Raw genomic sequence first — 22,464 nt, 5'->3', positions numbered from 1 at the left:
CTTAAAAAATACTTTATCAAACCAAACTCTTTAAGTTGTCATAGTAATGTTGTCATTAGAATAAAACTTTTAAATTAACTTGCAAATAGACTCATTCCAAGCCTCTTAGGTTTGTTATGTCTTCACTGTTACATTTCAGGACGTAAACTTTGAGGATCACTGTTCTTTTTATTGAGGGTGCCAGGGAGAAGACTTTTTCATTTGGTGGTAAATTGTCTGCTACATTCTTTTAAAGGAAACATTAGACTTAAATATGAGACTCTAGTGCTTGTAAAAGGCTGTGGAAGCTTAAGTATTTTCAAAATGTTTCTGACAGGAAAACTGGTGAGGTAGGTACTATTTTTTAGTTTTGATTGGAGAACAATGAGGCTAAGTCGCTCTGGACTGACGCTCTCATGGACTAAATTTTTCTGCCTCTAAGCTGGTCAGGAATATAGGGCTACTTGAGTGGATGGATATGCTGTCAGGATCTTACTGCCCTTTAATGGGAGAGCGCAGATCTCGTTTTAACCCCCCAGAGGATCCTGGGAATACACAGGAAATGCCAAATGACATAGGGTTCTTGGTGTAATCTTATATGTTCACTAAATATGTTAAAACTAAAGGAAATTTAGCTGAGTTCTGCTTCTGGGAAGAGGGAGTAGAGATATTGTTTTCCAAATCCTTCTACTGAGTACAACTAAAAACACTGGACATTTATGTAAAACAAACATGGAAAGACTCTGGAAGGTAGAAGAAGGCAGGCTGGCTGAGGAGCTTAGGACCAAAGGGACAAAATGGCAGTGAGTTTTCTGGGGTTCCTTTTTGCTTATATATCCCAGACTGGATACTGGAGAAGCTGACAACCCAGAAATGCCAATAGGCACAGACATGAAAAGCCTTGTTTCACTTTTTCCTTCCCTAACCCCACAACCCCCCGCCCTGCTTCTCAAATTCCTCATATCAGAGAGATCATATGATAATTGTCTTTCTCTAATTGACTTATTTCACTCAGCATAATACCCTCTAGTTTCATCCATGTTGTTGCAGATGGCAAGATTTCATTTCTTTTGATGGCTGCATAGTATTCCATTGTATATATATACCACATCTTCTTTATACAAATGGTACTTTAAAAGAAACTTTCAATTGGGGGAAATTTGGAAATCCAAGAAACATGTTCTGTTGAGGAAATATGCCAGTTAACCAACAAATAGAAATATGCACATGCGTTTTTATTTAGGGTCGTGGCAATATTGATCATATGCACTATGGTGAATTATAGAGTAGGCCAAACAATCCTTATTACCCATCTTTAACTTGGATTCACAGTGCACAATATTACAGAAAAATGCCATGCATTCTCTTATGACTTCCCCAAAAATTGGAGTAGAATGAATATTTGTGTCACATTTAGCTATTTTTTTATATATTGCACTAATTTCTTTTGCTTTAGTTCTTATGGTAGCATTTTTGTTTTTTATAACTGATAGCCTGGGAACCCTGATGAGATGCTGGATTTCCGAAAGAAAAGGACATCTGTATCCATTTTTGTATAAATAAACAAACAGGGAAGAAGAATAAGAATTTTTTAAAAAGATTTTATTTATTTATTTATTTGAGAGAAAGAGAGCGTGCAGGTGAGAGAGCACAAGCCAGGGGAGAGAAGCAGAGGGGGAGGGAGAAGCAGACTCCCCACTGAGCAGGGAGCCCGATGGGGGGCTCAATCCCAGGACCCTATGTTCATGACCTGAGCTGAAGGCAGCTTCTTAACTAACTGAGCCACCTAGGCGCCCCGAAGAATAAGAATTTTTAAATCTCTTTCCAAGGCTTATGTACAGAGATGAAATACAAACACAAGTGGGGACCTGGGGCACACCCTCCTTTCCTGAATTTGTAGCTGCTTCCACACGTTTCCCTGTCATGTCAGCCAAAGTCCTCACTGTGAAAGTTCTGTACTATTAATGACAGTCAAAACCCAAGCACATTTTCTCTTTCCCTTCTAAGTTGTGAATTCATTAGCATCATGAGCTAACCCAGTAGCAATCTCACAATATAGCCAAGGTTAAAAACCCAACACAAGAGGCACCTAGGTGGCTCCACTGGGAACCTGCTTCTCCCTCTCCCTCTGCCTGCCTCTCCCCTGCTTGTGCTCTGTCTTTCTCTCTCACTTTCTCTCTCAAATAAATAAATAAAATCTTAAAAAAGAATACACAACACAAAATACTTTTGGAAAAACAATAATTAAAGGTGATCTTTTCCTCTGTGCCTTTAAAAAATAATAAATCAGCTGTTGGTGAGATAAAATTGATTTCCATAAATGATATAATTTTCATTTTTCAGCAGTATACACCTAAGTCCCTACTCTTTTTTTTAACTTTTTTTTCTGACATGCAGGTAGTACAGTGCATCTCACCAAAGGGACCCCTTGCTTGTTCAAGAACATACTTTTTTGGAGCTACTTATGTTCCTTACTTGGGTAAGTCCCTGTAAGTTCTCATCTCATCAGCTTTCCTAATGAAAAATATCTCCCATGAATTAGAAATGGAGTCATCATTAACTGCTTTCCTCAGAAGCTTATGATATCCGCTTAGTAGGCCTCCAACTCCCTCTCTCAGTGCAGTTGGAGAGTTGATACACCTAACACATTTCTCAAAGAATGTATCTCTGGAGGAATAATTATCAGCTCAACATGTATATTGTCTAGCCATGTGTGAGACTGTGTGCTCAGTGTTAGAGGGAAGGCAAAGATGAGTGAGTCCCAGTTGGATAGCTGGAGATACATGCTACATAGAGAGTTTGGATGAGTCAGCCAGGTGCCTGCTGTTCTGCTGAAGAAGAGCCGTGGTAGAAGAGTACCTTCTACCCTTCTAGAAGGTAGAAGGGAGCAAGTGTTCCATGCTGCAGGGCCCTCCAGAAAGATAAGGTGCACTGGGGCTGCCCTTCTTGCTAGGGTAACCAGAAGTTGCAGATATCCAAAGAGACCTAGAGAAGAACCTCTAGAATAAATGAGGATCTCAGCACTGCTCCACAGAACAGAATACAGCAGAAACCAGGTTTTTACCTGGGTATTGCTGTGTAAGCTGGAAAACTCTGAAAGAAGCATGATATTTAAGAGTCAGCTAATTAAGGAGATGATAAAAGAGTCAGAACTGAGCCTACTTAATTATACCTCATAATTTAAAAAAATTAAAAATAAATCAAGAGCCTAAGATTCCCAGGTCTTCTCTGATGTTCACAGGTGATGCTGAGTGGGTAGTCAAAATTAGTGTCAAGGATGAAGATCTAGGAGGATTCTGGGAAAAGCTGTTGTGATTGTACTGTGTTTAACCCAAAAGAAAAAAAAAATGTAGTTATTGACATCTCCTTCGAATTAAGAAATTCTAGCCTCCTTGTGAAGTGTTTGCAGGACACATGATCTTGTCACACTTAATTCATGGTCCTTTGTTACAGGTGATGAGAATAAGCTGCCCAAGAAAACTGAACAAATGTAAGTCTTCATTTCTATTTTATATTTTCTTAAAGTTGAGTTACTCAGAAGTTGTGGCTGTCCCTCTAGCTCCTTTGAGATCAGCAGTGGGTAGGACATTTGGGTGAAGTGGTGAGCAGAGCTGTGGTTTCCTAGCCCTGTCTCTCAGCTTGGAGTCCTGCCAGCTTTGCCATGTGCTCCTCTTTCCAGAACTCAGAGACTTCCTCTGCAAACCCATTTCAATGGTGTGATTCTTCTTACTATGTCTTCTACATAGTACATTTTTTAATCCCCAAAATAAAACATCCTTAAACACATTGGGAGAATCTATGTTGAAACCACTTCTGGTCTGAGCAGTGTTTCCTCTGGATTTGACTCTTAGACTTAGGGAATAGTGCTGGGATCTGAACTCAGGCTGTGCAATTTTATTTATTTTTATTTATTTATTTTTAAATTTTTATTTGTTTGACAGACAAAGATCACAAGTAGGCAGAGAGAGAGCGGGAAGCAGGCTCCCCGCTGAGGAGAGAGCCCAACTCGGGGCTTGATCCCAGGACCCTGGGATCATGACCTGAGCTGAAGGCAGAGGCTTTAACCCACTGAGCCACCCAGGTGCCCCAAAGCTGTGCAACTTTAAAAAGGTCCATTGTTGACTTTGCTCCCCCCACATATAACAGGAAACCAAAGATAAGAAATAAACTTAATTACTCTTAATCTCACAAAACAAACTGAAGGTTGCTGGGGTTAGGGGGTAAGGATAAGGTAGCTGGGTTATGGACATTGGGGAGGGTATGTGCTATGATGAGCGTTGTGAATTGTGTAAGACTGATGATTCACAGACCTGTACCCTTGGAGCAAATAATACATTATATGTTAATTTTTTAAAAAGAAAGAAAGAAACTCAATAATGTTTGTGTTAATCTGCTTGGGCTACCATAACAAAATATCACAGATTGGATTGCTTAAACAGCAGAAATTTATTTTCTCACAATTCTGGAGGCTTGATGTCCAAGTTCCAGGTACCAGTAGGGTTGGTCTCTGGTGAGGCCTCTTTCCTTGAGTTGCAGACCACCACCTTCTTGTTGTGTCCTCATCTGGCCTTTCCTCTGAGCTCTTGTGGAGAAACAGAAATCTCTGGTGTCTCTTCCTCTTCTTATAAGGATACCAGTCCTACTGGATTGGGTCCCTACTCTCACGACCTCGTTTAACTTCAGTGACCTTCTTAAAGGTCCTATCTCTGAATATAGTCACATTGAAGATTAGAGTTTCATTATGCGTTTTAGAAGGACTCAATTCAATCCATAACAATGCTGGAACTACTGAATTCCAAAAAGGAGTTTTCCATCAGAAATATGAACATAATAGAATTCTGTTATTACCTAATTAAATATTCTAGCATAAACTACTGGGGTCTAGACCAGTGCTTCCCAAAGGCCAATAGTAACAGACCACGAAGAATCATCTAAGCATCTTTTTATAAATATATGATCCCCAGGCTATAATAGTTCCCAGAATTACTGAATCAGAATCTCTGGAGTAGGAACTATTGAGCTGTATCTGGAAAAAATACAATGTAAGGAATATAATCATACTACAGAAAATTTGGGAAATAGAAAAGAAAAAAAGGAAAAATAAGATCAGCCATAATTCCTCCTCTTTGGCACTACCCATTAGTATCTTAACTGTGTATTTTACTGGTTTTTAAAAATTATACATTTAGGTTTTGTATAGCTGTAATTAATGTGTATGCAGTTTTTTAGTGTGTGGGTTTTCTGCCCTTTAGCAACATGTCAGCCACATTCTCACTTTGTACATTTTGGTACTACTTTTTTTTTTTTTTTAAAGAGAGAGCAAGAGTATGTGCGCATGCACACACACAAGCAGTGTGGGAAGGGGCAGAGGGAGAGGGAGATAGAGAATCTTAAGCAGAAGCCACATCCGGCATGGAGCCCAATGTGGGGCTCAATCTCATGACCCCGAGATCATGACCAGAGCCAAAATCAAGAGTCAGATGCTTAACTGACTGAGCCACCCAAGCACCCCTGTACCTGCTGGTACTTATGTGCCAGCTGTGCTTAGCCACTAGATCTTCATTCTGGACACTTAAACATTTCTCCTAACCAAATTCATTGGTGCCCTGCTTCAGGGACTAGTATTGACCAGTGCTTGAGCATACATGTGGAGACTTGGTGAATCACAGAGCTGGTAGAACTTGGGCCTTATGGAGTCCTAGTGAAGGCAGTGGCGGTGCCATCCAGGCATGAGTCTCAGGCCTCCCATTCAGGCCATTTTATAAGCCCGTAGCCCCGTGCCTTTGCATTCAGCTGTTGCCTGCGGTTTGTATAGGAGAAAGCCAAGCAGTGAGGGGGCCAAAACATTTTGGTACTGAGTGAGTCAAGCTGGGTGGGGAAAGGAGGAAGGGCATCTTTATATGTTTTTGGTGTTTGTGCCAAGGTGTTGAAGATTCTGATCTTACCTGGAAGTGGCCAGGCTCATTGTCATTGTCCCTGCCAGGCCCCTTCCTACCAAGACATAGCCCTCTCTTGTGGCCTGGCCAACAGTCTTCTGGATATGTTGATCCTTGGAGCCATCATTTTGTTATGTATGCTTTTTCTGTCTTTTTTTCTTCTACCCATCTCAAATCTCTTACCTAAAATGTAGAGATGTGGTGTGGGAGCCAAGGAGGAAATTAAAGGAATTGGCTATGTGACATGGTACAATAGAAAAGCACCAGGCTGACAGCAGACCTGAATTCAAGTCTGCCATTCATTTTCTGTGCCTTGGACAGTTTACTCTACCTCCTGAGGCCCTACTTGCTTCTTCTGTAAGATGAGAGTTAGACCAGATCATTTCTGGGTTCCTTCCTGCTTTCCAACTCTGGTCACCTTCCTTTACTTGTTACAAGATTCTCAGGCATAAACGTTGACATAGTCTTTGGCAAGTCTTTAATCATCTTCTTGCCAGGCATCTTCCCTGCCTTCTAGGGCCTTGTGGATGAACCAGCCCCTTCTCTCTATAATTATCCTGATAATATCCCAAATCTCTCTCTCATAAGGTAGTGATTCTCAACCAAGGGCAGTTTTACTGCTCCTCTTCCTCCAGCCCCACCCCCAGCGACCTTTGACAGTGTCTGGAGACATTTTTGTTATCCCAACTGGGGGTACTACTGTCATCTAATGGATAGAGGCCAGAGGTATTGCTGAACATCCTATAGTGCACAGGACAGACACCATGACAAAAAATTTATCTGGCCCAAAATGCTGAGAAGGAAGAAACCTTCTTAAAATCAATTTGGGAAGTGAGAAGTCCAAGAGAAAGGGCAGGATTGGTCAGTGTTAGGAAGGGAATGTTTGCCCTCAGGAGCACACTCTATTCTCTGGATCAGGTAAGCTACTTGAAAAATGGTGTGCAGCTGGTAATTTAAATTTAAGTGGAGCTCATCTTCTCCTCTGAGGTAATCTCTTTTGCTCCTGAAGTTCCAGTAGCAGTTCGTAGGCCTGGGAGGAGATGACATGAATGTATGGTGTGGTTGGTCCCGAAAAAGCAGAAAGTCTGTACCAAGATACTGAAGGGATTCAGACTCCTGACAGAGGGGCTAGGGAGCCTGCAGAGTTCTCTTCAGTTGGATCACAAACAGGGAGGGTTGGTCTTCTTAGCAGAGTTGGCTTTTCTTATCGTGGTTTAATAAGAGCAAAGTATAGGGACACCTGGTTTGCACAGTTAGTTAAGAGGCTCATTCTTGGTTTCAACTCAGGTTATGATCTTGGGGTCATGAGATCAAGTCCCAAACTGGGCTCTGTGCTCAGCATAGAGTCTCCTTGAGATTCTCTCACTCTGAGCTCGCTCGCTTACTCTCTAAAATGAATAATTTTTTTTTAAAAAAGCTCTACAAAACTTAAAAAAAAAGCAAAGTATAAATCACGTGGGGCACATGGCTTTTAAAAGGTTTAGAAATCAGGGGTGCCTGGGTGACTCAGTCGGTTAAGCATCTAACTCTTGGTTTCAGCTCACATCATCATCTCAGGGTCCTAGGATCAAGCCCTGAGTCAGGCTCCGTGCTCAGCAGGGAGTCGGCTTGAAATTCTGTCTCTCTCCCTTTGCCCCTCACCATGCTCCCCATGCACACACACACTTTCTCTCTCTCTCTGACATAAGTAAATCTTTATAAAAGACTTAGAAATCAATGAGTTCTGTTTTTGCACTTTTCTCATTCTTTTTAAAAATCAGTTCCTTAGGGAATGTCATTTATGTGCATGCAGCCTTTGTTGAAACCTTGTGATGCTGTAGTTAACCCATATTTTTTGTTCTAAAGTAGGCTCTTGTCCCAGGTGTATGCTGCTGTTATAGAGGCTGTTTTGGCTGGCATTGCATGTTATGCTAAAACTTCCAGTCTAACAAAGGTAATTTCAATACCACATCTCTCTTTCCTTAGTAGAAATTTCAGTGTAAACCTTCCTATCCATGTGTTTTGTCTTTGGACACCTGGTAGTAGTCACTTTTGTGCGAGCCTGGGCCTCAGTGGAGCTGGCTCCAGACAAAGGTCCCTGGAGAGCGCTGAGCTTCTGCTGCCTATGACTGAACTGCCCTTGTCCTAGGAATGACTGACCGCTAATCAGCACTTCTTTGTAGATATCTGGTCATGTTAAAGAAAAGTCATTTTGTAGCCTACTGTTTTACTTTCTAGTTTTTTTTTTAACTAGCTCTTCAAAGGTTAAAAAATAAAAATACAGATTTTTCTACTGTGAATTTAATAGAGTTAGCTAAGTTTGTGTTGAGCTACATAGTGAGATTTCCTATAATTCAGTGTTTAAAAAAAAAACAACTAAAAATTAGAAAATCTGATTTGCCTTTCCTAGGCAAGCACATGTGTTCTCATTCTCTGACCGTTCTCTTCCTTGATGTTTTGCGGTTAACCTGCCCTGCTGAGTTGGATTCCTATATCTGACCCAGTAAGGAGATGCGAAGAGTCGGCTTGATGCCTCCCAATGCCAATAGGACCTTTCCTGAAGGAAGCCATTTGATATTGGAAAGGTTGTATATGATGTAGATACCACAGAGACTGTAGCCGTAGTCACCAGCTCCCTGCCATCTTCCCTCCTCACTTGAACTGGATCCCTGGCAACTTGGAATTTCTCAGCCCCTTAGCTGAAGGCTTATGCAGTATCAGTTCTCACACTTTTTCTTTTTAAGTGATCTTTTGTAAATCTAGGTATTTAAATATTCTTAGCATCTGGCAGAAACTCCAAGGGCAGTAGTCTCTCCCCCAGGGCCAAGGGAGAGGGGAGGAGGAAACCCTTTTCCAGACCTCACAATGGCATCATCCTGGCTGATTACAGTTCCCGGTAGATCAGGTTCCAGTGCCCACCTGCCTGAATGAAGTGTTCCTGTGAACCCAACCCAAAGAAAGCAGGCACCTGTTTCCCTTAACACAATGTTTTCACTTTGATCTATTGATATATACAAAGCAGTCATATAGAGGGGAGGGGCGCAGTGTTCTCCTGGCCAAATGTTAGAAGGGTACTTCCTATCAGTGATGTGTACTCTTTCTTGCTGTGAAAGCTAATTATCTCTGTTTTGTCATTGCTTTTATAGGCGAAGGAGGTAGCCGAGCAGACCCTGGGATCTGGGTTAGATTTCTTTGAGTTGATGCAGTTTAAGGCAGCCCTACGGTAAGCAATGGCTGCTATTTTCTATAAGGAGTTATTTTTAATGTTTTATTTAATAAAGACCCTTTTCTGTCTTGTATTTGATATTCCGTCTTCCCTCTGAGAAATGTTCCAGTAAAATATGAGGATATCTGAAAGGCAAAAATTCATGATCAGGGCTTTGAGAGGCCAGGGAGCCAAAGATGGAGGAACTATATGAGAAAGAGACACATTTCCTGATGCCAGAATGGGAGGCAGATCAATGGCAGAAGCATCAGAGACCTGAAGGACCCAGGTTTAAAGATTAGAAAGGCGAAACAGGGACATGAGGGGTGAAGTTTGTTAGGGTCAGAGTTCCTGGGCACATAGAGACACTTCCTGCTTAGGAGACCCTGGCCTTGGGCCTCTGATGCCTCTCAGGTAATAGACACCCTGAGCCTGGCTTTGTCTCAGAAGCTAGAAGCTCTGGGATTCAGGCTTGCTAGCAGTCCAGCCATCATATATCTCCTGGCACATCACAGGGCCCTCGGTTTGGTCTGTGTCCATACCCAAACTTTCATGAACCCAATCCATCTAACCCTCCGCCCATCCTGTATGAGGACCACTTGGTGCACTTTTTGGCAAAAGAGGCAAAAGACACCAGCGACACTGGGGAATTTTCTTAGAATACTTATGGGTTGTGCCCTGTGGTGCCTCAGCTCCGTACCCCACTTTTTCTTAACATCTACAGCCCTGGGTAGTAAGAAAGAACATTTAAAAAGTTGATCTAACAAGAATTTTATTGCTGCAGCTCCAGGAGTGGAGGGAAGAGCCAGATCTTTCTGGTGCAAGGCTTCAGGCCTCTTTCTTCTGGGTCTTCTGGATCTTATAGCTCTGGCCATAAGATGAGAAGGATAGAAGTTTGTTTCCTTAAGGCCTTGTGCTGGCCTGGATTATCTATTCCTGGCAGACCTGAGTTTGAGGAAACTTTTGCTTTCTAGTTGTTTGACTTTGGGTAAGACAAGGAGCTCTCCATACATCTGTTTCCTTGTCTTCCCACCATGCAGAGTGACTAAGCATGTAGATGTTAGCTGCTGTCGCATTGGGGGGTGGGGGGAGGGCTTCTGTGTCACCGTCGACATGGCTGGCATAGTCATTCCCTTCTTCCTTTCCTCAGAGCTTTGAGTAGGCCACTGAGCCTTTCCAGGGCAGGCTACCTTTCTACCAGGGCAGGCAAAACCTTTTAGTCCTGGGCCTACTTCCCTAGCTGGAGGAAGGAACAAGAAAAAAACACCAGGCAATGGGAGTTCCATCTGGAGCCCCACTCCCTTCTCCACAAGGTCACTTGACTGAGTACCTTACACTACATCAGATTAGCAAATCATCTCCTGAGAGGAGCACAGGACTTGGTGTCTCTGCTTGGGCTTGGAGCAGGGATGGCACCTTGGCCCAAAGGTAGTAAAGAAGAGGAAGATCAGGACAATATGTCATAGGTGTGGGGCAGGAGGCCATGGGCCAGTAGAGGGTCTTCCCTGTCTGCAGTAGGCAACAGTTCTAGCACATGGTTCTCTCCTGCTCTATCCAAGAGTCAGGCTAGCCCTGAGAATCTGCACAGAGGCAGAGCTATGACTGGAGTCAAACGCTGGCCCCACACATGGCAAATGTGCCATGAAGGCCCAGCACAGGTGCACTGCAGCAGCAGGTGTCTGGGCGGGGTGGGTGGTGGCCAACAGTGTGGTTAGCAAGAACAGACTGACTTTTTATTTTGTTTTGGGTCTATAGCTCCAGGATGGCTTTTCACATCCATGCTGTGAATAATCAGGGAAGGTAAGTGTATGTTTGTGATGCATGCTCTTTTGGAACAAGTTTTTAGGAACAAGAAGTGAAGAGAGGCTATCTTGTAACTGCTGATATGGGTGGTCTTCTTAGAGTTCTGGCAATGACATCGTGCCAGGATTGGGCCTGGGACTTGCTATACTCAGCTGAGACACTATACTCTGAGTGCTTCCCTTTGAAAGACCGAGGCATGGGAGTAGGTGGTGGACCTAATTCCTTCCAGTGGCCTGTATACTAATTCTGCCTACATGTCGCCCAGTGCTTTGAAAAGCCCTGAAAGAAATCTGCGTCTGTGGGTTGTTGCCAAGTTGAGAAAAGAACATTGTAATTGTGATATATGTTTCTCCTGTCTCTTCCTCTTCTAGGATTGTGCCTCTGGACAGTGAAGATAGCTTATACTTTGTAAAGACGGTAAGCAGAGCTGTTACAAGTCAGCTGTCAGGGAGTGGCCTAAAGAGGGACATCTGCAAGGGGTGAGACAGGAGTAGGTGGGAGTCTTGGGCAGTCTGTCCTTGAGGAAACTGGTCTTTTCTCAGGAGCGTTCCAGCTGCAGCCGTAGTGAGCCCGTGATTTTAAGGGTGGCTCTACAAGGTCCGCATCATATCCCAGCTTCCCAGGGTCCAGAGTCTTATCTGGGGTCTGAGAGAGACACTTCTGCCTAAGGTTAAGAAGGCTTCCTCCAACTGACTGAGACTGTTTTGACCTCATGTGGAAATGTGAGCTGAGGATAAACCTGTCTCAACACAGACCGATGAGTTTTCAGTGGATTCTCTGTGTTCCAGGGCTTTAGTTGATGCCCTTACGATGGTCTGTGAAAATAAATAAACAAAAAACTGGGGGCCTAAGTTTCCAGTGAAGTGGGTAGTCAGAGCAGAACTTTCCAGCCCATTTTCTGGGGGCACCCTGATGGGACAGGGGCATGGTTTGGAGATACAGAAATATTGGCCCCCAGGTGAGCTGGCTGGCATGGCCTTGGGGAGCCGAGTTTCTAGACCAGTTGCTCCTGGTCACAAGCCAAGTTCTCCATTTATCTCAGTGTATCCTAATGTGCAGAAGATTGGCAAGCAATGCATGAGAGTATGGTAGTTATCCAGCTAAGATTCTGGTTGCAGAATACATGGGCATGGATTACACCTTGAGTCTGTTCTGTGGCTACTGCCTGAGCCTTAATTCCAGTGAGCTTTTGGTCACCAGGAACTTGGTGTGCAGGTGTGGATGACTCAGCGCAAATGCATGCCTGCCACCATCACCAGTGGGAAAGCAGTAGTGTCATCTCATCTACAGAGTAGTACAACAAGAGTAACTTCTTAAGGTTGTAAGTTCTCCTTTTATAAAGTGTCTGCTCCCTGTATCATCAGCATTTTGTGTTGATGCTCCTTTAGAACTAAGAGACTTCATGGTGACATCATCAGGATGCTAGGAGTTGCTTCCTAATATTAGGTGTTAGTACTTTATCTCCTTGTCAGACCGTAGGCCCTGATATCTCTATTTAGACTCTGCAGTGCTCTGGAAGGTCGTTTGCACAGTAGAAGGTGATCAGGAGCCCAGTAGAATCATACTATTGTGTTAAGTACACTTTCAGCAGCCACTAATGAAATAGGAAAGAAGAGAGAGAAAATTGTTTTCTGTATAAATCTTGTCCTCCTTTTCAAATAGAAATGAAGTTCTGCCTTTCAATTTTCTTTCTCCTCTTCCTCAATATTAGAAGGCAAGTGTAAAAGTAAGGTATTGAGTATAACCCACTGGATTGTTTCCTCTTTGACCTGGAAACAAAAGTGGGGTTCCCACCATCAATTAAGAGAGACCATGAAGCCCAAGAAGGCTTCGTGTCTTCACATGTTCAAAATTCTTTGAAGTAGATTTAGATTTTGAAAAAAAACAAAAACAAAAACTCCCAGTTGTCAGGCCTAATCAGAAAGTTAACTAAAGGGCGCCTGGGTGGCTCAGTGGGTTAAGCCGCTGCCTTCGGCTCAGGTCATGATCTCAGGGTCCTGGGATCGAGTCCCGCATCGGGCTATCTCCTCAGCGGGGAGCCTGCTTCCCTCTCTCTCTCTGCCTGCCTCTCTGTCTACTTGTGATCTCTGTCTGTCAAATCAATAAATAAAAATCTTTAAAAAAAAAAAAAAGTTAACTAAAATATAAAAGCCTACCTATCACTTTTATACATCCTTTTTTCATAACAACATGAAAAACTAACCACTTTGGCTTTAACAGTTTTTCTCCTCAACTCTTCTGCCTCCCTTTTGTATTTGGGAATCTAGCAATTTCTTCAAGAGCCCCACATCTTTTGTCTCTGCCCTGAACCTGGAATAGGAATCCCAGGCTAGGATCACAGTGTATTGAGAATAGGCTCTGTTTCAGGAACTCTGCACATGGCCGTTCAGCAACATCAGACCAGGAGGAGACAGGACCTGAGAGTGCTCATTGTGCTACTTATCCTGTGTCCCTCGCCAGATCTTCTGTCATTCCAGACCCTGGCTCTGGCTCATACCATTTTCTGCATTTCTTCTGCTAGATTCCCCCTGAAGTTGTTCTGTTTTCTTTAGTTCTAACATAAATTAGGGCTTGTTTATCAGCCATTCAAGAGATCTCTCTGTGTTGTTTCAGTTTTTTTTTTTTCCAGCCTACTAAAGCCTCTATTTTTGCCTTGCTATAAAAGCTTAAGTAGTTTTCTTTTCATTTTCTTGGTACTGAAAGAAGCATTTGTAGGTATTGACATGTATCCAGAAATATCCATGAAGACATGTGTAATGAATGAATGACCGCCTCCCCAACTTGTTCAGAACTTGAGCCCAAACCAGAGAAAGAATTGGCAAGCATGTGGATATGCCAGGATGCGAGGAGTATATGAGCGTACAAGAGCCTGAAAGAAACATCTCTAACTCTTGAGAGGCCAGGGCCTCATCACAATTAAGAAGGACAGCTATTATCTTAGGAAAGATAAGGAATTTGAGGGAATTTATAGAAACATAGAAATACTCCTATGGCCCAAATGTGTCTCTGATGCAGAAGCAGTTGCAGGGGAGCATGGGTGATGCTGAAGTCCTCTCCTGGTCCTGAGATGTAGTTCAGAAGAACTTGAGTTTTCCTTAGAAACTCTGGAGTATTCTGTCAAAATGTGCCTTAGAGCAGTATTTTGTGATCTGTTTCTTAAGGGTCTCTCTCTGAAAGTTTAAGAGTGACAACTGGCCTGACTCTGTTTTCTCATTTGATACAGGCTTGTATGACTGTGTATGACATTCCTGACTTACTGGGAGGAAGGGGGTGCTTAGGGTCTGTGGTCTTCTCAGAATCCTTCTTGACATCTCAGATCGTGGTTAAAGAAAAGGGTAAGTGTTTATAAGGTCTTTAGAAAGCAAAACTTGAGTTGTTTTTGTTTGTTTTGGCAAAATAAGCGTCATAGTTCTTATATATGTATAAATCATAATATATAATAAGTCTAGATTATTGTATATTATAATTATATATAACATGTTATTAATTATAACATTATCTTCACACACACACACACACATATGAGAATATGTACAGCCTTACTGGTAGTCAGGAAGAAGCAATTTGAAATAATAATCAGATCTTTTTTTTAACCTTTGCACTACCTTGATAAAAATTAAAAATATAATGTGCTATGGTGAGTGCTGTGAAGTGTGTAAACCTGGTGATTCACAGACCTGTACCCCTGGGGAAAAAAATATATGTTTATAAAATTAAAAAAAAAAAATTAAAAATATAGATGAAAAGAAAACTAATTCCCAGGACTCTACATTTAAGTGTATGTTTCTCTTTGTTGAAAAAAAATAATAGTTAATCACATGGGAAAACCTTCCTCCCTCCCCTCATTAGTCTCCCTGTGCCCAGATGAGGAAGTTTTCAATTTCTGAGAGCCCAAGATTTTGTATACTAATACTGTATTATTAGTTATTGTGTACTATACCATACTATACTTATTGTATACTAATAAGAGGAGCCATCGCTCCTGAGAGGGGGAGGGGTGTTAGTTTGGGGGCCTACAAGGTGGGCTCAGGTAGCGGGCAGTAACTGGCATGTCTGTGGTCTTCCTGCAGATGGCACTGTTACCACAGAAACCAGCTTCATAGTCCTGACAGCGGCCATACCCAGATTCTGCTCCTGGCTGGTTAGTGTCATTCATCTGGTGGAAGTGGATTTAAATGTGGAGAAATTGGAGAGAACATTTGAGGAAAAGCCTCTTCATTGGGTCCCTGGTGGGATGTCAGATCCTAAGCTAGCTACTCTTTAGAAATGGAAGTTTTTATCTCAGCTCTTTTTCTTTATACAAATGAATCTAGTTTAACTCTGTCCTAATCTTGGGAAAGTGCCAGAAGAAATGAACTAAGTGATTTGGGTCCCTATTAAATTATGAAAGGAAGAAATTAAACCTTCATTTTATGGATGAGGGTACTAAGGCTCAGAAATTGATCAGCCTGTCCAAAGTCACAGAGGTAGTAAGGAGTAGATTCTCTGGTCAGAATGGTTGCTGCTGAGTTTTTAACAGCAGAGTCTCTCCATGTAGAAGGGTCCCATCTTCATCAGTGGGAGTTGGTCTAAAACTCTGGTGCCTTGGGACACAGAAAGTATGAGAGCAGTGAGTCTAATAATGGTCTAAGTACCTGTTTTACAAAATCAATTCTGATGTGAATAAGGATGAACAAGAATCACCCTCTATTGTAACATGAATACATATAAATGAACATGTTCAAAATATTTTAATATGTTCTCTTCCCTAAATCCTTACAAATAGTTGTTTTTTTCTGAATTGAAATACAAGTGGAGACTAATACATGATTTCCACATCTTGTAGGCTCATTTAGCTGGACCTCAGGTCCCAGGGAGAGGGAGAGTCCACCATGGCCTTGGGCTCTGAGTCTTGATGACAAGTAGGCAGCCCAGCTCTGCCAGCCATCAGGGCCTGAGAGCATAGGATTTGGTGGAGGGACTGCCCAGTCAATGTCCTAGAAATACTGAACATGGGGGAGACCTAGGAGAGTTTTGCCCTTGAAGTAGGAAACTGAAAACTTGCACTTCTTTTGCATACAGGTAGAAGATAATGAAGTAAAATTGTCTGAGAAAACCCAACAAGCAGTAAAGGTAAGCAGCCTTCTTATCCTCAATGTTAACATTTTATCAAAATGAAATATAAACAGTTTATGAAGATAACCTAGAATATTTCATTTTAGGGCTAACCTGAAGAATATGTTCCTCTTTGTCTCAATTCCTATTTGCATCGTTCCCTTCCCAGCAAAGCTTTAGAAATAACCATTTAATGGGGTACACAGTTAGAGGGATTCATTCTGCCATTGGCCTTTGGTGTGTTTTTTTTTAATCTCCCAGTACTATTAGAAGCAGGTCTCAGATTGGCCTAGACATATAGAACTTAGAGGTCAAGGTTTTAGGCAAGGAGAGCTGTCTCCAGTTGCTAGAAATCCACTGGAGCATGAACAAGCGTAGCAGGCTTTGATGCCTGGACTCGGAGAGGACTGTACAAGTTGAAAATGCCAGTAACATGCCGAAGAGCCAGGCAATGCCAAAGGCATGTAAAAAGTTGGGTCTCTGTGAGGCTGACTAAGCAGCTTTTGTAGACAGACAAACGGGCAGGACTTTTGATTCTGTAAAGTTTATGCTATAAATTTTCTGCTCTTTGTGATTGTTTTTAAAGGGGGATGCCAGTTTCCTGGGTACTTTTCTAACAGAAGGAGAAGGAGCATATCTTTATTCCAGCAATCCACATTCTTGGCCTGAGGAAGGTGAGCCAGCTTTTACTTTTCTACTCTTGACTGTGTCTGGGTCCCTCTTTGCAGGTATTGGCATTGGCGTTGTGATTAGCAATACATCTGATATTTGAAAAGACTTGCTGGTGTAGAAATATTTCCTTACAGCATTTCTCCTTTTATCTACCCATTTTGCAGATGAGGAAACTTGTGCTAGGAAGGGATGGCTCCAGAGCCACAATCTGGTCCTCTTCTTGCTTCCTGAGGATTGTTCTCAGAATAGGCTAGAGCGGTAGTGTGTCCAGAGAGAGAATTTGTGGACCTAAACAAGTCTGGATTCATTTTCTGTTGCTATATAAAAAAATCACCACAAATTTAGTAGCTTAAAACACACAGTTGCTATTTCACAGTTCTGTAGGTCAGAAGTCCAAGTAGACTTGGCTGGATTTATGTTAAGTTCTCTGAAGTTAAGGCACCAGTCAGACTAGGCTCTTATCTGGAGATTCTGGGGAAGAATTCACTCCCAAGCTCATCTAGGGTTATCAGCAGAAGTCAGTTCCTTAAGATTGTAGGACTGAGATCCCCATCTTGTTGCTAGCTGTCTGCCAGGACCATGCTTAACTCTTTCTCCCAGAGGTCTATGCCCTGTGACAGCCTTTCCCCCTCTCAGCAATGAAAACCTCCCCTGTATTGTTGAATCTCTCTTATCCTTCAGATCTTTTCTGTACCAGCCAGAGAAAACTCTGCTTGTAAAGAGCTGTTTGTGATTAGAGGAAGCTCACTCAAATAATGTCCCTTTTGCAGTATAACATTACATGAACACAAGAGTAACGTCAGAAGATGAAGGTCATGAGAGCCATCTTAAATTTCTGCCTACCACAGTCTATACTCTGGCTTCCCATTCATGTTCCTCCCACATGCAAAATACAGTCACCCCTTCTCAAGAGCCCCACCTTATTATGATAACAGTTCAAAGTCCTAAATCTCAATAGCTCAAAAATCCAAAATCTCATCATCAAGATCATCTAAATCAGATATAGATAAGGCTCTGGCTTTTAATCCATTAAATACAACTCCCGAACACATGTCTTCTCCATCTGTGGCCCTGTGAAACTAATGAGAGAAGTTATCTGCTCTGTCCTCCCAAAACCCAAGGTGGCCCTGGCATAGGATAACAGTTACAGACATTCAGCTTCAGAAAGGTGGGGAGTAATGGAAAATAAAAAAGAGTCATCAGCCTCAGGTAGCTTTGAAATCTGGCTGGGTACACTCCGGGATCTGGGTTAGGTTTTAAGGCCTGGGAATAGTCCACCATGGCTCTTATCTCTGCCACCTGGGCTCTTAGTTTCATCCTCTAAACTCTTAGTTTTCTCCTCTAAGCTTGTGGCTACACCTTGGTCATCCTTCCTTTTTCACAAAGGTAGCACTTTGTAGGTGACTTTTATCAGCCTGCATCTTGCCAATAGCATTTGGGGGTCCAAATGCTACTCTCCTTTGATTTCATGTTCTCCCTGTCCCTTTCAGTCCAAGCTGGCAGTATTTCTGCTGACCTAAGATTTTCAGAAACCTTGCTGGTTTTGCGTGGATTCCATGTTCCTTTTTGGTTTCCGCAAAATAACATTTTCTTAGGAGTCCTATTCTTACCCTTGTTGATATAGCCGTCTTAACGGAGGAAGAGTTGTGACTTACTCCACAAATTTCTCAGCCTCTACTGAGCAAATCCCCTTTCTGGATAATTTGTTCTTAGAAGTAGTCTGTCCGGTGGCAGATTCTTCTTGCTGGTCTCAGATCAGTGGTTCAGCTTCTCCTCCATTCATGGAGGAGACAAAGCACAAGGAGATTTGGGGCTCCACAGAATGCCGGCTGGTAAGTAATCGCGTTTGTTACTGTGCCTGTGCTCCAGCCCTACTGTGCCTGTGCTCCAGCCCTGCCTACATTTGTGCCTCTCCAGATCCCAGTACAGAAGACCAGAGTCAGGAACACCTGTTGAAGGCAGGGAGTATGTGACAGTGCTACTAGCCTTGGGGCAAGATTGCATAGTGTTTTAAAAGCAGGTTGTAGGGTGCCTGGGTGGCTCAATGAGTTAAGCCTCTGCCTTCAGCTCAGGTCCTGGGATCGGGCCCCATGTCGGGCACTCTGCTTGGTGGGGAGCCTGCTTCCTCCTCTCTCTCCCTCTGCCTGCCTCTCTGCCTACTTGTGATCTCTGTCAAATAAATAAATAAAATCTTAAAAAAAAAAAAACAGGTTGTAGAGGCAACACAGAGGTGGTTCTGTCATAGTTGAGCCAGTTACAATATTTAGCAAGGATATTTGCCAAAATTAGTTTGCACCTTCCTAGCAAAGGGCCTTCTTAGAAAAGTAATCTTGTGCTGTATTGAGTTATCCAGGAAGATTAGATATATCCTGAGGTCTGTACACAAAGGGCACAGCCAGGGATTTCTGGAGCCTTATTCATCACACTCTTTTGAGAGCACACTCTTAGTTTCTGAAAGCACACTCTTAGTTTCTGAAGGAAATGTAGTTTGAATTAGGAGGTGGTTTTCTGAGGCAGGAAAATTAAATAGGAATAGTGAATTTAAACAGGAATCTCCTCTAGCTGTCTATTAAGCTTTTTGCCACTTTGGAGCTCAGGTCAAGTGGAGCTTAAAGTTTATACCACTTAAGGCTCTTTCAAGGAGAAATAACACAAAATGGTTAGGATTCTTCTGAGGGCCTTAGAAGGGGGCTTGGGCAGGTGAGGGATTCTGAAGCTTAAGTGTCATTAGTGTCTTGGTAAATCTGTCTCTACTTGAGACTGTGATGATCTTGAAACTCACCTGTTCCTATTCCCTGAAGGCATTGACAAAGCTCTGCAGCCTGTGTTATCTTAATTGAGCTTCCTGTCCTGAACCCCATAGGTGAAAACTTGCTGAGGTTGTAGTGCAAGTTCACAGTAGGTCTGGAGGGTAGTCCAGGTCTTCTGATTCTCAGTCCAGGGTTGGCCCTTCCACTACATGTAGATAAGACTAGTACCTCCTTTACTTTGAAATGCTTCCACTGAAACCGTTTTCTTCCCCAGTTAGTGACTTCTCCTATCACAGGACTTTTTGCTATACAGCTTCCTGTTCATATTTATGACCTTCACGTGTCCTCCTCTTCCCCACCCTGCTGTCCTTGGTCAGGCAGGCTGCCCACCCGCTAACCCTCAGGAGCCCAGTTTAGAGGTTTACCACATATCCCTATATCCGTAAGCAATATCTTGGTTTTAAATAGCACATTTAGAATCTCACTCTGTGTGTTCTTCTGGGTCTTCCTTTTTTTTGCTCATTATTCTTTTCCTAAGATTCATCCAGATTGTTGTGGATAGCCATGAAGTTCATTCACTTTCATGGCTCAGTGGGATTCCTTTATATGAAAATGTGCTATTTATTCTTTGGACTGTTGATGGACATTTGGGGTTCATAATTTTCTTGCTATTGCAGACAGTCCTGTCATGAACATTCCTGTACATGTCTCCTGGTACACGTGGCCCCAGGAAGATGCCTTAAAACACAGCCTTCTTGCTGTATAATAATTGACATCTGTTGTCTCAGTCTCCTGACTTTCCTGTTGCATTCTGGCTAGCTGGACCAGCCACTGCTGTCATCTCTGGCTAGTCGGTTTGTTGGTATTCCCTGAATGTTTGCCACTTTGATTGCTGTCTTTTTTTGACATCCATGCCTATAGAATTTTCTATGCTTTGTCTCAAACAAAGTCAGCCCCTCTCCCTTGTAAGATTTTTGTATACCATGGAACTGGAGGGGAGGTCAAGTGAATAGCCCCTGACTGAAACACATTTCCACCGTTCTCATCAAGCTTCAGTAGATTTTTCTCAAATAAATCCTTCTCAGTTTTATTATATAAATTTGGGCCATTACCAGAGTCCTTAAATAGTTGTCTTAACAATTAGACCAGTTTCATCGCTGTTTTCTGGGGAGAGCATCTGCCAGAATCTTCACAGCCATTTTAGAAGTCCCACTCCTCAGGTTTTGATACTTTCACTTGGTAAAGATTGTAGGTCAGTAGTTTGTTTGTTTCTTTTTTTCAGTAAACTCAATCCCATCGTAGGGCTTAAACTCATGACCCCAATGTAAAGAGTTGCTGACTGAGCCAGTCAGGCACCCCATCAGTTTCCTTCTTTGCAGAAGGATCTTGCTCCACCCCACTGTCTTCTCGCTTGCACCATTCCTGAGCAGAAATCCACTGCCATCCTTACCTTTGTTCCTTCTATAGAAGTTATCTTTTTTTCACTCCAGCTGCTTTTGAGATTTTCTTTTTTTTTTTTTTAAGATTTTTAAAAATTTATTTCAGAGAAAGAGAGACTGTTATGTCCATGTACGAGTTTGGGGAGAGCAAAGGGAGAAGGAGAGGCACTCTCAGACTCCACTAAGTGGAGAGCCCAACACAAGGCTCGATCTCATGACCTGAGCCAAAATCAAGAGTTGGACACTCAGAGACACCTGGGTGGCTCAGTCAGTTAGTTAAACGTCTGCCTTTGGCTCAGGTCATAATCCCAGGATCCTGGAATTGAGTCCAGCATTGGGCTCCCACTTCTCCCTCTCCCTGCTGCTCCCCCTGCTTGTCCTCTCTCTCTCTCTGACAAATAGATAAGTAAAATCTTAAAAAAAAAAAAAAAAAAAAGAGACGCTTAACCAACTGAGCCACCCAGGCACCCCGATTTTCTTTCTATCACAGATGTTAAGCAATTTTATTTTTCTGTGAGTTGGTATGTCTTTTTTCATGTTCTTTGTGCTTGGAATTCATTTTGCTTCTTCAATGGATAGATTTAGTTTTCCTCAAATTAGTATTTTTGGCCTCTTTTTTAAGTTTTTCCCCTCCTATTCTGGGCCTCCACTTTGCTGCCTGAAATTGTCCCACAGCCCCCTGTTGCTCTGTACAACTATTTTCAGTCCTTTCTCTCATGTTTCATTTTGCATAGTTTCTACTTGTGTATATTCTGATTTACTAACCTCTTCTGCATTGTTGTTATGAGTTTGTTAATGTTAAATTAACATCTGTGAAGTGGAGCGCAGGGTACTGAATGGAGAGCCAAGTTCAACAAAAGACCACAAAAGAAATTGAAATAGGGAATTTTATTTCTCACAAGTCCTGGAGGAAGTACAGGGCGATGGCATGCCTCATGCCTTCAGGGCACAAAGGAAGGTCAAAACAGAATGCAGACAGAGAGAGTGGCAGGACCTGGGGCACATGCCTTTATTAGGGTTTGTGGGTAGAGTGCTTTGGGTTTCCCAGGCTGAGGCCAGGTAGGTCAATTCAAACCAAAAGAGCAGGGTTTTGGTAAGCTCCACAGGGGTTTTCTTTAAGGGATGCACAAGGGAATGGCCCTAGGAGGCAGTGGAGACTTGATCACAAGGGCTGTTGGGGAAGTCATGTCAGGAGCTTACATTTTCTTGTGAGTCTGCAGGCTGCTACACAGGGCTTGTTTGAGGGGTCAGTGTCATTTTAAGCACCACCCTCCCCCGCCCCACCAGGTCACTTGGCCAAACAAAATGTATGTGGGGGCAGCAAGACCCTGGAGTAGCTTAGCTAAACTTCCACAACTGTCTAAAGTCATTAATCTCATTCAGTGTATTTTTCTTCTCAGACATTGTATTTTTCATCTATGGAAGTTTGATTTAGGTATTTTTTACATCTTTTATGTCTCAAGTTAACATGTTTCAGTCTTCTAGCTTCTTGAACATGCAGGATACAGTTATAATAATTGTTCTAATGTGTTTTTCTTCTAGCCATATCATCTGGCCTTGCTTTTTTTTTTTTTTCCTTTTTAAAGATTTTATTTATTGGGGCACCT

At 42.5% G+C, this 22,464-nt stretch overlaps 1 protein-coding gene across 2 annotated transcripts in view; it reads left to right on the top strand.

Annotated features, from left to right (window-relative positions):
- CUNH20orf194 (chromosome unknown C20orf194 homolog) overlaps nt 1-22,464 on the top strand; it is a 131,533-nt gene that overhangs the window by 54,335 nt on the left and 54,734 nt on the right. The window contains exons 11-20 of one of the 2 annotated variants that reach the window (XM_032859075.1): nt 2,377-2,458; nt 3,433-3,469; nt 7,764-7,848; nt 9,041-9,117; nt 10,855-10,899; nt 11,274-11,319; nt 14,126-14,237; nt 14,973-15,043; nt 15,964-16,014; nt 16,583-16,670. In XM_032859075.1, coding sequence (XP_032714966.1) covers nt 2,377-2,458; nt 3,433-3,469; nt 7,764-7,848; nt 9,041-9,117; nt 10,855-10,899; nt 11,274-11,319; nt 14,126-14,237; nt 14,973-15,043; nt 15,964-16,014; nt 16,583-16,670 — 694 coding nt within the window. Of the gene's footprint in view, nt 1-2,376; nt 2,459-3,432; nt 3,470-7,760; nt 7,849-9,040; nt 9,118-10,854; nt 10,900-11,273; nt 11,320-14,125; nt 14,238-14,972; nt 15,044-15,963; nt 16,015-16,582; nt 16,671-22,464 lie in introns of both variants that reach the window. The other variant, XM_032859074.1, reaches the window with a different exon arrangement.

Source organism: Lontra canadensis, unplaced genomic scaffold, assembly GCF_010015895.1.
Source record: "Lontra canadensis isolate GAN:19392208 unplaced genomic scaffold, GSC_riverotter_1.0 scaffold16, whole genome shotgun sequence".
NCBI lineage: Eukaryota > Metazoa > Chordata > Mammalia > Carnivora > Mustelidae > Lontra > Lontra canadensis.
The sequence above is the reverse complement of the archived record's forward strand: the minus strand, read 5'-3'. Positions and strand labels throughout refer to the sequence as shown.